The sequence below is a fragment of the Cladophialophora psammophila genome, assembly GCF_000585535.1.
Source record: "Cladophialophora psammophila CBS 110553 chromosome Unknown aczJe-supercont1.6, whole genome shotgun sequence".
Taxonomy (NCBI): Eukaryota; Fungi; Ascomycota; class Eurotiomycetes; order Chaetothyriales; family Herpotrichiellaceae; genus Cladophialophora; species Cladophialophora psammophila.
The window spans coordinates 321,657-336,002 of NW_006912927.1; the positions used below are offsets into that span (position 1 = coordinate 321,657).

The following is a 14,346-nucleotide window of genomic DNA, read 5'->3' on the forward strand; positions in this document are numbered from 1 at the left end:
GGAGAACGGTTGAGGTTCGTGGTGGTTGTGAAGAACGAGGTGAGTTGAACGCAGGTTGTCGGATCGCAGAAAACAAGTACGTTTGCCATCTTCGGTGTCTTTACTCCGACGACCGGATCGCGCCATCGTGCAAACCAAGTAAGTCGAGCAACCAGCGGGCAGGGTCGTCGGGTCGCCAAAATCAAGGAGCTTGCCGTCTTCAGCCCTATTGCTGGTGGCCTTGCTCGTACGGGAGGGGAGGGGAGGGCACGGTATCGCGGGTACCTTCGCTCCCAGACAAACAGCATACATGTACCGGGTAGGCTTCGGCCTCTTCCTCCCCTTGAAACATCTTACCAGCCACTCCAGCTCCTTCGTTAGTCTGCGAAAGTATGTATCTCGGTGCGAAGGAGTCGCAGCGATCTGGATTCCAGAAGCGCCTATGGTATGTATGACTCCTGTGGCCCGTTGAGGGCTGTGCATTATCGTCGTCGTCGTCGTCGTCGTTATTTCGAACAAAGAGCATGTACGAGGTACAGTAAGTGCTCTTTGTTCGAATACACCTAATATGGAGTTTTGTTAGCTAGGTGTATTCAAACTTTTTGCACCCCACTGTAGTCTGTAGGCTTATGTTCTACTTTCATCCTAGGGAAAAGGGGAGCGCGGGCCGAAGATCATAAAAGGGGTTGACGGCACGGCGCGGTTTAGTGCGAGTTCCTAAATAGTAGTACCCAGTACTCAGTACTCCTCCTTCGACTCTTACTCCTCCGTACCCGTCAGCGTCTCGGTCAAACCGGCCATGGATCCCAACCACGGGAGCATGTACACATGCAGCCACTGTAGGGACACAACACAGCCGGAATCGGATATATATATATATATATATGCATACATGTCTATCTATCTATGTACATGGAGGTCCGGAGAGATGTTGTACAAAATCATGGAGACGTTGGTATGTAGATACCCAAGGTACGGATTTGCTCTGAGCCAATTCCGTGTGAAAGAAACTCTTCGAAAGGATCCTGTTCTGTCCTGCGGACTGGATGGATATATACAAGTGTCGCTCTTTCTTCAGAGCCCCTCCTCTTTTGAACTCCAGAACGTCGAACTCTCGGAGGGGATAACCGTTGCAGGAAGATGATCTCTGAAATAGATGGTCCGAGATGGCCCGGCCACGAGTAGAGGAATGTCCCCTTGGCCTTCTTCTAATCGTGACTCTTTTCCTTGTTATCGCCATTCTTTCTCTGCTGCAAAAGAAGTGCGGGATAGGGATAGACCTAGCCATACAAACGCTGGGATCTCCCTTTGGGCGGAGCAGATGCCTTGGGGGGGATCAAACAGGGCTTTTGGGATAGTGATAATCGGCATCTCTTCGATTGCTGGCGCGGTCCCCTTCTTCCTCGTCCTTGATCTCGATACTCGTGCTGACGAAGATCTGCTGCTTATTGTTGTTGAGTTCCTCTTGGCTGGAGCTGTCGTTGGCGAAGAATGTGTCAGTGACGCTGCTCATTTTGTCCTTCCACCGCCGGGACTCCTTGCCGCCAGTAACCTTGACAGGAATGTGCTTCATCTCGATGTCGTTGTCAATCACGCGGCTGATGTGATTGTTGGTCGCGTTAGTAGTGTTGCCCGCGCCAGTGACCTGGTTTGCGTAGGCATGGCTTCCGTAGTTGTAGGGAGGAGGCATTCCGCTCTTTTTGGACGACGTCTTGCGAGTCGAGTGAGCTTCTTTGGCCTTGGAATACAGGCCGGGACAACAGCCGACCATAATAGTTACGGCCGACTCGACGATCGCCCACAACGCGAGCCATGAGGAGGATGGGGTTGAGTGACCCTGTGTTTTGACCCCAATCTGTACCACGCGGATTGTGGCGAAGATGATGCAGATCAATCCGACGCAGAACAGAGCTCCAATGCCAACCTTTTGTGCCGTGGGCCGTTGTAGGTTCCAAATCAGACGCAGGGGAAGGAACATGACTGAGGATTTAGAGAAACGAGTCAGCAACATGGACAAGCTAGAGCATGGCACAGGTGACTTGGGCTTACTGAAGAGATCTGACAAGACATCCACCGCGTAGGCGTAATATAACGAGGCGATCTGAGCACGCACGTCTCGTTTCTCGGCGCATAGTCCTGGTGTGAACCATGCGTGCATACTGTGGCAGCTGGTGAAGTTTGATACGACACAGCCAATCAAAGTCTGGACGACACAGTCAGTGGATGAGGAAGCAGGCCGGATTCCTCTCTCTAGCAAAAATAATGCCAAAATATTCAAGGGTTGGTTCTTACCAAGATACAGAATCCTGCAGCCGCCCACCACAGTTTCATGTACACCGGGATACCCGTCATCAGCCGGCGATAGAGGCACAGAAACGCAAACTTGACCGAATATAGCGTAAACCAGAAGATCATGGTGTTGGCGAAGAAGATCTTGATCATAAAGAGGGAGTCGTCCAGAATCTCGGGGTAGATTGGTATCTTGCCCGTCGATGCATCAGTGACGCGGAACATGGTGGGTGTTAAGACGATATACATGATGGTCAGGGATAGAAAGAAGAGGTAGGCAAGCAGGAGGAAGAAGTCTTCTGCTTGGAACCTTTTTGGTTGACGGAATCTCACCAGCGCCCTTGCCACGAAGACAACGCTGGTGACTCCAAGCATGGAGTATGCCACCCCAAGAAGCGCCCTTTGGGAGACATAGTTTTGAGACGACATGCTGGGGGAATCAAGGTGATGTTCGAGGAGTGCAAAGCGGTTGGTTTGCTGCGCAAACCACAAGCCCTAGAAGATAGCGATAGCCTACGGAGGGCTAGGAAGAAGGATTGAGAGGAAAGACGGCCTCCTTCGGCATAGGGAGATAGAGGACATTTTCTCTTCTTTGCAAAGGTCCAAAAAGAACTCTTTGCCACAAACCGGTTTTGGTGCGACGCAGGATGCAACAAGCGAGCTCGAGTGAAGACCGAGACTGGCTGGCAGCTTGGCGTCCACTACCACGGCCTGGCGAAAATCCCTATAATGGCATGGAACAATGCACTCGGTGATGGAGTATACTGGGTCGACGCCACTAGTGCCAGGTTTGGGCTTTCACGGCGTGGAAATCTCAGGGGTCCGACAGCGATGTGGTACTAAGGGTATCCTAAAAGACGAAAGATATCCGGTACGGTCCTTCGGCTCCTCCTCAAAGACGCAGGACTCCGGCTTGTTACCATTGCTCTCGATCCGTCGGGTGCAGCATCGACGGGAAGGAAAAGAAGGTCCTTATTCCCCCCCTGTTTCTCTTTCTTGCTTCTCTGCCTTTCTGACCACCTGCGACAAAAGAGAAAATACTGGATACGCCATACACCCTGAGGCAGGTAACCTGAAGTTGAAGAGGGCTGAACGAATAAGGGCCACCGGGGCACCCGTCTCGCCGCGTGAGCAGGAGGCATCTCCTGGTGCGCGATGCATTGTCAGCAAGAGCACGCCACTCGAGACTGCTGAGGGCTTATCGAGGGCACGGCACTCACGTCCCAACCCTCCATGCCGCTTCCCAGGCTAGCCTTTAATCTTCCAAGATCGACAGTCGCCCGCTTCCTGGATGGCCGTTATTGGCGCCTGCCAACCAGAGTGTCGACAAGATGAAAACAAAATCCACTTAGTGCAAGACAGATGTTGCGTTGGACGTGTCGGCGTAAAGCTTGGATCGTCTAGTTTGGCGAGCCGAAGTCCGGGGAACCCGGCGAAGCCCGGCTAACGAGGTGGCCTCGTTCCGAGTAGTTTTTTCGGAGTCAATACTTACTTCTTCACCTACTATAGGTATGCTCTCCCCGGGATTCAGCACTCCGTACAGTGCATTGACAACTTGCACGAGTACCAGCGCTCGAAAAAGGGTAGAGCAGCCGCAGGACAAGCCACGCTTGATGGCTTGCACTTGCCACGTGCTCATGGGACAGGTGCGGAATACTTCATCTTGACTTACAAGTACAAGTGACAAGTACCCAGTAGAGCCTCCTGCTTAGCGTTTCTGCAAGCGGGGAGCTAGGTGGAAGGGCCCATTCTGTGGGAGCTGGCCATCGAACCAGAAAATAAGGGCACTAGGATCACGCGTTGAGGGTCGAATCATGTACTGTAAGTACTTACAGTACTTGTTACTGTGGTATGCAGTGATTGCAGGATCAGGCGATGGGGAGGAGTTGGAACTTGGCGAGTTGGAATCAGTTCCTGCCAAGGCCGTGGCTTGGCTCATCATGTGATCGACTAAGACAAATTTAGCTAGCGTATCCATGGCTGACTTGACGTCCCGCTCCGAGGCAAGATTCAGGGGTATCTGGTGAGTATCCAGTAAGTATGCAAGTATGCATCGAAGCCTGATCCTCGGCAATCCCAAGGCACAATCTAATATCTGGGTCTAGGAGTGCAACACAGCCATAAGCGAAATGCCTAGTGTACTGTGTAGCTTATAGACTCCTCCCGATTATAGCTAGCACTTTCGTATTTCCAGCCGCATGGTGCGAGGACTCTCGATTACTATTCCCTCTTGGCCTCTCGCGTCCCCGCCAGCCTCTCCAGCTGCACGTGGCAATGGAAGATAAGCCCAAGATGTCGGGGTGATTCCGAGCTCTCCAGTGCATGGGAAATGTCCATTGCAACTAACTGTCGCTAGTTTTGGCCCACGTTGGCTAGACTGCATTAGGCTGTACAACGGCGAGCCCAAGAAATCCAGGAGTCAGGACCTTGCTGCGACTTCAAGCTTAGTCCCAGGGACAGCAACCATCTACCATGTTCAACGCAGGATGTGAGGGATTATTCTCATTGCCGACTTCTCCGCCGAAAATGCTAGGCAGCGCCAGTGGCCCCAAATGTGGCAGATGCCAAACTCCAGACTCGGAAGGGTTTGGATCTTAGCTATATTGGACCATTGAAATGCAACACCCACTTGTTTCTGTCCAGCCCACTTGTCTTGCCTTCAACACCAAGAAATGAGAATGTCTAGCAACTGTCAAAGCGCATTTCGGCCACGCGACAGGCCCACATCGTAAGGATCCAGTCCTTCTGAGTACAACGTCTTCTGTGGAGAGCCCTGTCGCAAACGAGATACATCCAAGGAGGAAGTATGGCGTGGTCGACGAAATTTGATCTGACATTTCGGACATGCGGGCAGCACCAGAAGACTGACCCTGGCCAACGTAAGTAGCAGGCCTGTTCTCCTCGATCCCAGCTTTCTCGCTTCATCTTCTGCATCTCAATCTTTAGGTTTTTGTGGGTTGTCAAGCTCGCCGTGGTTGGCCCAGGCTGTGTCTTCTTTTGCGTCTCGGCAAGTGCAAAGTGAGCATCAATTGTTGCTTGCGTCCAGAGGTCGTGGAAGTCTTCTAGAAGCCTTTGTTCCCCCTGCCTTCGCTTCTTTCCTCTCCGCCCATCATGCGGTTCTCCTCCCTCCACGTGGCCGCCCTTGGCCTGGGGTTTGCCGCGTCCGCCGCGGCGCAGGACAGCACCTTTGAGCCACCTGATTTCAACGTCACCCTAGCCCTCATTGACCAGGGCGTCAATGTGTCTGCGTTGCCCGAGCTGGACTCGCTGACCAAGAGATCCTCCCTCTCTGCATGTTCGATTGCGGTGAGTCTTCACCAGGGACAACGCATCATCGACGTCCCCGAACCTCGTCCGACTGCCTCACTGGTTCAATCACTGACTGCTCTCTCGTCCAGTGTGACACCCTCAGGATCCTGTTCGGATCATCGAATGTGATCGAGCAAGGCAATCAAGGCTACACAGCCTTCACCAACGCCTACTGGTCTGTTCAGCAAGAGAATATTGACCCCTATTGTATTTTCAAGCCAACCAGTGCAACCCAAGTGTCAATATCAATTTTGCTCTCACGACTCACCCAATGTCCGTTCGCAGCCAAGTCCGGTGGCCATGCAGCCTTCGCCGGCGCCTCCAACATTCAGGGCGGTATCACCATGTCCCTCGAGAAGCTCAACACCATCAAACTTTCGTCGGACAAGAAGACGGCTGACATTGGCCCTGGTAACACATGGTTCAATGTCTACACCGCCCTTCAGCCAGCCGGTGTCACCGTCATCGGCGGCCGTGTCTCACCCATTGGGGTGGGCGGCCTCACCACTGGCGGCGGCATTTCTTTCTTCTCTAATATTTACGGCTGGGCCTGCGATAACGTCGTTAGCTACGAGGTTGTTACCGCGTCCGGGGTGATTGTCACTGCCAGCGCCACCCAGAACAAAGACCTCTTCTTTGCCCTGCGTGGCGGCGGCAATAACTTCGGAATCGTGACCAAATTCACGTTGAACGCCATCCCTCTTCCAGGCGGCTTGATGTGGGGCGGCGGCCGTGTGATACTTGAAGACCAATTCGACGCTGTTGTCGACGCTTTCTACAATGTCGGTGTCAACTCGCCTCAGGACCCCAATGCTGCCCAAATCCTTTCGTTCGCCTACGCACAATCCGCCGATCTCAACCTCGCCGCCGCCGATCTCCAATATGCGCAGCCCGTGGCTAACGCACCCATCTTCAGCGAGTACTTGTCTATCCCAGCCATTTCAGATACCACCAAAGTCCGCACACTGGCAGATCTAACCCAAGAATTCAACGCCAGCAACCCCGACGGACTGCGCGAGACGTACTGGGCGGCTACATACAAGCTCAACAAAAACCACACAGCCTCGGTCAGAGATATCTTCTTTGAGGAACTTGATTCGATCAAGGATGCCGCCGGTCTGGTGCCCGCCGCGACTTTGCAAGTCATCACCGAAGGGCAACTCGCTGCCATGACCCAAAATGGCGGAAACCCGCTCGGCCTTTCGGCTTCCGCAGGGCCGTTCTTGCTGCTCAACATGAACATGATGTGGACCAATGCGGCCGACGACACCAGAATTCTCCAGGCCAACAAGCGAATCATTGACCGGACCGTGGCATTAGCTCAGTCGATGGGGCTGTATGAGGACTACATCTACATGAACTATGCCAGTCAGTTCCAGGACGTCATTGCTAGCTACGGATCGACCAACAAAGCCAAGCTGAAGAGCACTGCCGCCAAGTACGATCCCACTGGAGTGTTCCAAACGCTGCAGCCGGGATATTTCAAGCTGAACGGACCACCTAGCCCTAGTGGCCCGTAGAGCAGGCACTCACGACGGGAAAGGGGGGGGGGGGACCCGGCATTTTCGGATTCGGAGAGCATTTTTCCTTTGTTTCGATTGTAGGTATTAACAGTTACTAGATTCATGTTCAGCGGCCATTTTTGTTGCCATGTCACTGCTCTGCCCAAAGATGTTCCTATGTTGTTTTAATCAAAGTTTTCACTATGGATCAAAATATATGTCTTTTGATGAGGGTAGAGCTTGATAGATGCCGACATACCCCGAATAATTCTACACAAAATTCCTCCGGTGCCTGTCTTGGGCCAAAGTTATAAACCACGTAATACCTTTCTCTCTCATTGGGGAGACTCTTTCGCGATTGGTCGTTTGCCGCCGTTCCAGGGATTGTGTTTTGACCACTGCTCTTTTCTTTCGCCGGGAGCTTCAATTTCAAAGCTAGGGCTCAAGCCTTTACTTTCCGGCCTTGGACTGCAGGTCTCTACAGTCGTTTCGAGTTGGTGATGCGAGGCTGAATGAAGCTTTCCAAGAACCAGATGATCTGGAGCTAAACCACATCCGGATGACAGTTGGCGCGACTGACGACATCATCCACCACACAGCCGCACAGCCCAACGCAACCTCAACTATTCCGCTCTTCCATGAGATATCCGCGCCTGTTCCCAGGGCCCTTCTCTCATGCATCAATCCTCCCAATGAATTTTGGCTCGATGATAGTTGCAGGTTGTTCATAGGCTTCCACTCTCGCTTTGGCCGCGATCTCGGTCGAGAGCAAAGGAATTCGTTCGTGATCAAAAACACATGGTTCAACACCTGGATTGGTCTGAAACATGGCCCATCAAACTCCGTCCAGCACTACTAGCGATTCCCTCAACATCTACATCCTAACATACAACTGCGCGCGGACCCTCGTCGATCCCGTGACGTTTGCGCCATATCTCTTCCACGCCCTCCCGCCAAGCAGCGACTCTCCAGAACTTCTCGTCCTCTGCCTGCAGGAGCTCGCGCCCATCAGCTATGCCTTTCTGGGCGGGTCGTTTCTGACGCCCTACTTCGGGGCGTTCCGCGAAGTCGTGAGGCTCGCTTCCAAAGACGACCGCCACGGCTACGTGAATGTGGTGAGCAGAAACCTGGGCATGACGGCCATCATGGTCTTTCTGAGGGACGACGTCGTCGATAACCTCAAGTGGGTGAGCACGGCTGGAGTGGGTGTCGGGGTTGGCGAAATAGGCAACAAAGGCGCCGTAGGTGTCAGGCTGGGATACCGAGTGAGCCGAGATGATCAAGGAGGAGATGATAGCGAGGCAAATGGCGAGAGCGAGGAGGTCGAATTTACCATCGTGTCGGCCCATTTGGCTCCGATGGAAGACGGTGTCGAGAGGCGAAATGAGGATTACAAGAACATTATGCAGAGACTGGTGTTCCTGCCGGATCAGAGAGTCAAGGCTCCTCTGTCTCGGGACGCAGAAGGGGAAGATGCGCCGCTGCTACAAGGAGAAGTTCACTCACAGGGGCATGAGACTGTTGCTGGAGAGAGCGGGATGTACTCGACTGCATCATCGTCATCATCATCTTCATATTTTTTCTTCGCTGGTGATCTCAACTATCGCACATCACTGCTCCGACCGTCTCCACAGGACGTCGAGAACAAATTCCCTCAGGCTACCACGAACAGAGACGAACCGATCCATTTTCAAGACCTGCTGGCCGAAGACCAGCTTACTCAGCAGGTCAAGGCTGGGAGGACTCTACACGGGCTGACAGAGGCCCCCATCACCTTCCCACCTACGTACAAGTACGACACCGACGGAAGCAAGGCTGTCCTCCTGGTCAATGAAGAAGACCGACAGCACTGGAGCTGGGCACGTCATCGCTGGCCGAGCTGGTGCGACCGAATCTTCTTCTCGAACACCTCTCAGAGAGGTGACGTCAAGGTGACTCCGCTGCGGTACACGTGTCTGCCGCTCTTTGCAACCTCCGATCACCGCCCCGTAGCACTGGCAGCCTCGGTGCCTCTCAAGGCTACTGGATCTAATGCAGGGCAGGCACAGGGCGAAGGGGGCCCGACGACAGTGCCATTCGGCATCGATCCGGAGTGGAGGAGCAGGAGGGTGCAGGCACGCAGGAAGGAGCTGGCTGTCGGGATCATGGCTTATCTGGCACTGACATGGGAAGGGAACGGGTTGTTGCTTGCAACGACGATTGGAGTGGTGGGTGGATGGCTGATTATCAGAGCTCTCCTCCTGGTGTGAAGAGGTGAATGAGGAGGGAGAGGAAAGCCGGATGATCGGCAGTGAAGGACAGAGTTGCGCATTGCCGACAGTTCAGGATTGCAGGACTTATCCAAAGGAGGGAATTCAAAATGACTAAGAAGGGTATGGACTCATGGAGGCAGCGAGGGTGGGTGGGTGTTGCCCGGCTGATTCATCGAGCGTGTGGGGAATTTCTGTGGCTGGGTGGATCGGATCAAGGACCACCAGAAGGAGCAAGGATTAAGCGAGTGCTTCTCGAAGACTGAGAGGCTTCGATCAGCATTCTAGCGCCCTCATCGAAGCATTCTCAGTCGGGCCATTTCCCCTGCTGATCTGTCACCTGTGCTCTGGGCCAGTGAACGCCGGAGGAAGGCGTGGGGAATCCGTTGACTACCGTGAACCGACATGTTCTAGCCGCTGCATCAGGTTGACGACAGTACAGTAATCTGGCCCAAGTACTGGGTAGAGTTTACCAAACGGGGCGCCTTCCTGAATCGCTCAACATCCCATCTCCCGCCCGGAGGCACAGTCGCTGCATGATCCCGAAGGAGTTGGATTTGTTGAAAATAGAGCCCGCACGAGCCATGACTTGTCTGTAAAGCTGATCAAGGCTGATCAAGGACGATTCCGATGACATGCATCCTATAATTTAGGGTCCTAGGTATTTTCTTCAAGTTCTGTGCATTATTCTTTCCTTGGCAGCGGCAGCAGACCCGAGCATCTGGACAGTCTGACAGCGCAGCTGACATAACCAGACGCGAACCGATGATGGAGGGGCAGGTTCCAATGGGCTCTTGTAACAAGTAAGCATTGGGTCCAAACCGCAAGGCCCTTGATTGGGCGACGGACCCGCCGTGAGAAGTCGTGGAGTGGGTTGGTTGGCAGAAGTGGTGTGACTACTGCTGTTCACCGTGGTCCGGTTCAAGTGACAGTAATTACTTGTAGCGCATCCATTTCCATGGGAACCAGGGCGGGCCTTTGGATGGATTGAAGCGGAAGAGCTTTGTGCGACTGGGCGAGTTCCAATCATGCCATCTGCCAGGCGTCTATCAAACCAAGCCATCAGTCTACAGTAGGCCACATGGACGAGATTGCGGTCTGGACCTCAAGGCATCAGCTGATTCACCAGCTCTGGCGACACGTTTCAGATGCAGCGTACTCGGTACGGACATGCCTGTCTGCCGACGGTTGAAGTACGGGGGAACACCTCAAGGAAATGTGGAGCCATGTTTTGATTCCCAAGCCCGAGAATTCTCTTTTTATGCTCCGAGAGAGAAAGAAAGTTATCTTCGCGCAAAGATAAAACTGTTCGTGGCGTGAGTGCATCAGTATCTGGCACCTCGTCCCACCAACCCCGTATGGAGCGAGGTTGTGTGTGTTCGGGTCACCTTAGCCCACAGGTGGAAAGCGTATTGAGCGTGTTGCGGACTTGATGATGATTAGTAGTAATGGTGAAGACTTGGAGGACATAACAGCATATGCGGGATAAGCCTGCAGGGATGGTGTAAGGAAGAGGAGTTTTTCTTAGGCAGAGAGTTGTAGGCGGTGATAGGCGGTGGGAAAGGCTGGCAGGCGCCTACGAATGTAGTAAGGGAGCCTTATGCCTGCCTGACTAAGAAGAGAGTTGAATACCTACTGAGGAAAGTGCACCTTGCATGGGGGGGTTGTTGGACGAGGTATGTACTGTAGTAAGCACATTCCCGGGAGCTAATTGCTGGAACACGGGAACACTGGACAGGACGCAATGTAACGAGGACACAATGCAAGGTAACGGGTTGACGAAACCTCGTGTCTGCGACTTGATTTGACTTGGGCAACTAAGAGACCCGATGGGCCATGGCTGGTAGAATATTTGCCGGGACTCTGGCTAATTTTTTGCATGCGGATGTGCTGAGCTTGCTGAGCTGAATGGGGGCTAAGTGATGCGTGGGCCATGGAGCGTGGTGCGACCGACGAGAGGAAGTACGGAGGAGGTACGGAGGACTCGAGGACTCGAACGGTGTACTGGGTACGAGGGGCCCAGTACCCAGTACGTGGGCAGAGGGGGCGTGCTTGCGTATTGTTTGTGAGTGCGTGAGAGCGCGTTGAGTGTGTGCTAAGAAAAGGAGGGCTAAAAGGGCTCGGTGCCGAAAGCGCAGGCTGGGCGGGCGCAGGCACAGGCACAGGCACAGGCACGGCTCGCCCAAAGAATGGGTGACAACCGACCAGACCAGGTAAGGAAGTCGTACGTAAGGTGCAGGGCATCCCAGGTGGGTGCGCACTGTGCAGGCACCTTGCGGTGGGGAATAAGGGAATAACGTGATGAGACCGCAATGGAGCGGAAGAACAGTCAGGCGGCGTGATGGTCGCCCTTAATGTCAGGCCAGCACCAACCCGCACCACCTGGGCCCTTCCCCCAATGAGACTTTGCCCCGACGGTTTCGGAGCTCGGGAGGGCGTGCTTGGGGCGTGACATCTTTTTGCATCTTCAGCAATGCAGCATTTGCTGATCACCGATCCACTAAGCCGTCGCAGCATCCATTGTAACCAACTGGGCAGCCTGCCACTGTGTGCCTAAGGGCCAAGGCTATATCACTCTCGTTCCATCCGCCTTCTTCGACCCTTCGATTTCCTTTTCTCCTCTGAACAACATTCACCCATTGACCAAAATCCAAGCCCCTCTCTCCCTCACGACGACTCCCGTGTATACACAACGACCAGTTGTCTTGTACAACAACAGCCCTCAACAACTCCAAGTCTGCACGACCAACTGCGCAAAGCGATCACCGATCTGAAACGAACACAACGTCATCACTCCTATTGGCAGCTCAACAATCCACCCCTCGCGTTTTCCGTTTTGCATATCACCGGCCGTCAAGCTCGAGATCCTCTTCTGACTTCTCCCTACGCTTTCTCTCGGGGCACCGCGCTCGAAACACACACACAAAACAAAACCAGCAACCAGCAACCAGCAACCAGCAACCAGCAACCAGCAACAAGCAACAAGCAAATACACCATGTTCTCGTGCTCAAATCAGCCTCGGGGATGCCGCGGGCGATGTGACACTGCTGGCGGCAAGTGCGCAGAGTGCAGAGTACGTTCTTCGCTTCTCGTCTATCCAGAGGACACTTCTAACTCGTGTTTTGGTGCAGATGTACAACTTCCGCAGTCGACCTAGCCGCCCCTTTCGCTCAGTCCTCACACAGCCGCTCAACGTCCGGTCGGGTCTGCTGACTACGTCATTTGAGGCTGATGTCACCATGCCGCTGTGCCCTGCAGATGAGGCCAGATAGTGGGCAACTTTGGGCAACTTTGGGCAACTGTCAACCCAATCACCACCCTCTCACCAATCTCACCACGCATTCCTCCTTCGGCACCTCATTCCCTGCCTTTGCCCAAGCTTGGCCATCGGCATCACTCCAGGCCACTGCGAAACCCGCCGCCAGGATTGGGCGCTCCTGAAACCTTGATACCCCATGAGCTACGACCATTACGACCGCCGCCTCCGATTGGTGTTGGCTTCTATTATCCGGCCACCACGGCTTTTTCAACCAATTCACTCTGCATTTCTTGTCTTGTTGGGTTTCAGCGTCGGCGTCTACGGGGGCACACCTTGACATCAGCATAATTTTAGCGATATCCTTTGCATCTCGAGGCAGCAACAAGACCATGCCATGCCATCCACGTTTTTATCAACTCTTTTGATTTGGGGCCAGACCGCGTTGTTGTTGTTGTCGTTGTCGGTCGTCGGCCCTGTGTATCAACGCGATTATCGGTGACGCTGGATTGGGCCACGAGTGACCACAGGCCGTGCAGCATGCAGCATGCCGCATGCCGCGTGTAGCTGCAAGCCAGAAGGGTCCTTGTGACAAGCTGGGGGGCGGGGTTTGTCGATCCTTTTCTGCACCAAAAAGCACATCAGCGGAATGGGCTTGGAGTCGAGGTTGGAATAGCACAAAAGCAAACGGGAGACTGGGCGTCGTCCGCGTTAGTCGGTAGTGAACCAGCAACTGGTTTTCCTGCTCATGTACCAACATTGGTTTGCGTCTGCAATGTCTCACTCGCAAGCTGCTTGTACGTTACAAGACATGGATGAATGAGCCTATATTCCAGGTCCAACTCCAACCCCACGGAGAGTGACCTAGGCAAATGGACCAAAACAATCGAAAGAAAAAAAAGTTGAACAATTCATGTCTAGCTTCGCTTCATTTTCCATCCTGTGCCAATTGCACCCATGACCACAGAACCGCTGACCAGCTTTTTGGCCCCTTGCACAATGCAGATGCAAATGCAAAATGCAAGCACTTAGTAGTATTAGTGACCCTCCTGACTTACTGCAGAGAACTCCGGACTACTGGTCGCGCAAACTTGGCGCTGAGGTGAGTTGACAGCGCTCGAGGACACTCACAGATGTTTCGCATCACTTTCTCCTTCTACCGAGGAGAATACAGGGCAACCTGCGCGCCTCGTCCTCGTGGAAAATGCCTCACCCTTCCTTTTCCCCACAAGGCCAGCCGGCCCTACCAAGGACAGAAAGACTTTCCATTCCGTTCCGAGGGAGATTTCTTCAGCTGTCTTTCATACCACCTCGCATGGAAAAGGAACGCCTCGGGTCATCTTTGTCTCTCTCGCGTATTGAAGATGGTGCTACTGCCGATGATGGCTAATGTGGTAATCTGGGCCGAGGGGCAGTCGCTAGGTCGACCCCTGCTTTTTCGGCCGCCTCGCCGTAGTTCGAGGAGGAAATAGGGAATACCCGGTACAGAGTAGTTCGTCTCTAATTTTGGGCTCCTAATGCCCCGATGCCCTAATTAATGCCAGGCGCTGGTGAGACAAAAGTAGGCAGTGCTTTCTGCTCTCTGACCTGCAGCAATCAATCAATCCATCGCTTGAAGCTCCCCAAAGCTCCCCGACTCTGTCCGCCTTTTCCGCATGACCGACTCGCTGGCATCCATTCCATGCATTCTCCCTTCTCCCTCTACGTTCCCTAACACAACATCAACTAACTGTTCAAGCTTGTGGCATGATTGGTAGCCTG

General features: G+C 53.5%; 3 protein-coding genes across 3 annotated transcripts; 2 read left to right on the plus strand and 1 right to left on the minus strand.

Annotated features, from left to right (window-relative positions):
- Positions 1–1,315: 1,315 nt before the first annotated feature.
- A1O5_04453 (uncharacterized protein) lies at positions 1,316–2,697 on the minus strand (the record flags this gene model as incomplete). Its single annotated transcript, XM_007745059.1, has 3 exons — positions 1,316–1,959; positions 2,029–2,182; positions 2,272–2,697. 3 exons carry the CDS (start codon positions 2,695–2,697, stop codon positions 1,316–1,318), a joined length of 1,224 nt encoding a protein of 407 aa, XP_007743249.1.
- A 2,682-nt stretch (positions 2,698–5,379) lies between these two features.
- Positions 5,380–7,097, plus strand: A1O5_04454 (uncharacterized protein; the record flags this gene model as incomplete). Its single annotated transcript, XM_007745060.1, has 2 exons — positions 5,380–5,574; positions 5,667–7,097. 2 exons carry the CDS (start codon positions 5,380–5,382, stop codon positions 7,095–7,097), a joined length of 1,626 nt encoding a protein of 541 aa, XP_007743250.1.
- An 809-nt stretch (positions 7,098–7,906) lies between these two features.
- A1O5_04455 (uncharacterized protein) lies at positions 7,907–9,328 on the plus strand (the record flags this gene model as incomplete). Its single annotated transcript, XM_007745061.1, has 1 exon — positions 7,907–9,328. One exon carries the CDS (start codon positions 7,907–7,909, stop codon positions 9,326–9,328), a length of 1,422 nt encoding a protein of 473 aa, XP_007743251.1.
- Between the last annotated feature and the right edge of the window lie 5,018 nt (positions 9,329–14,346).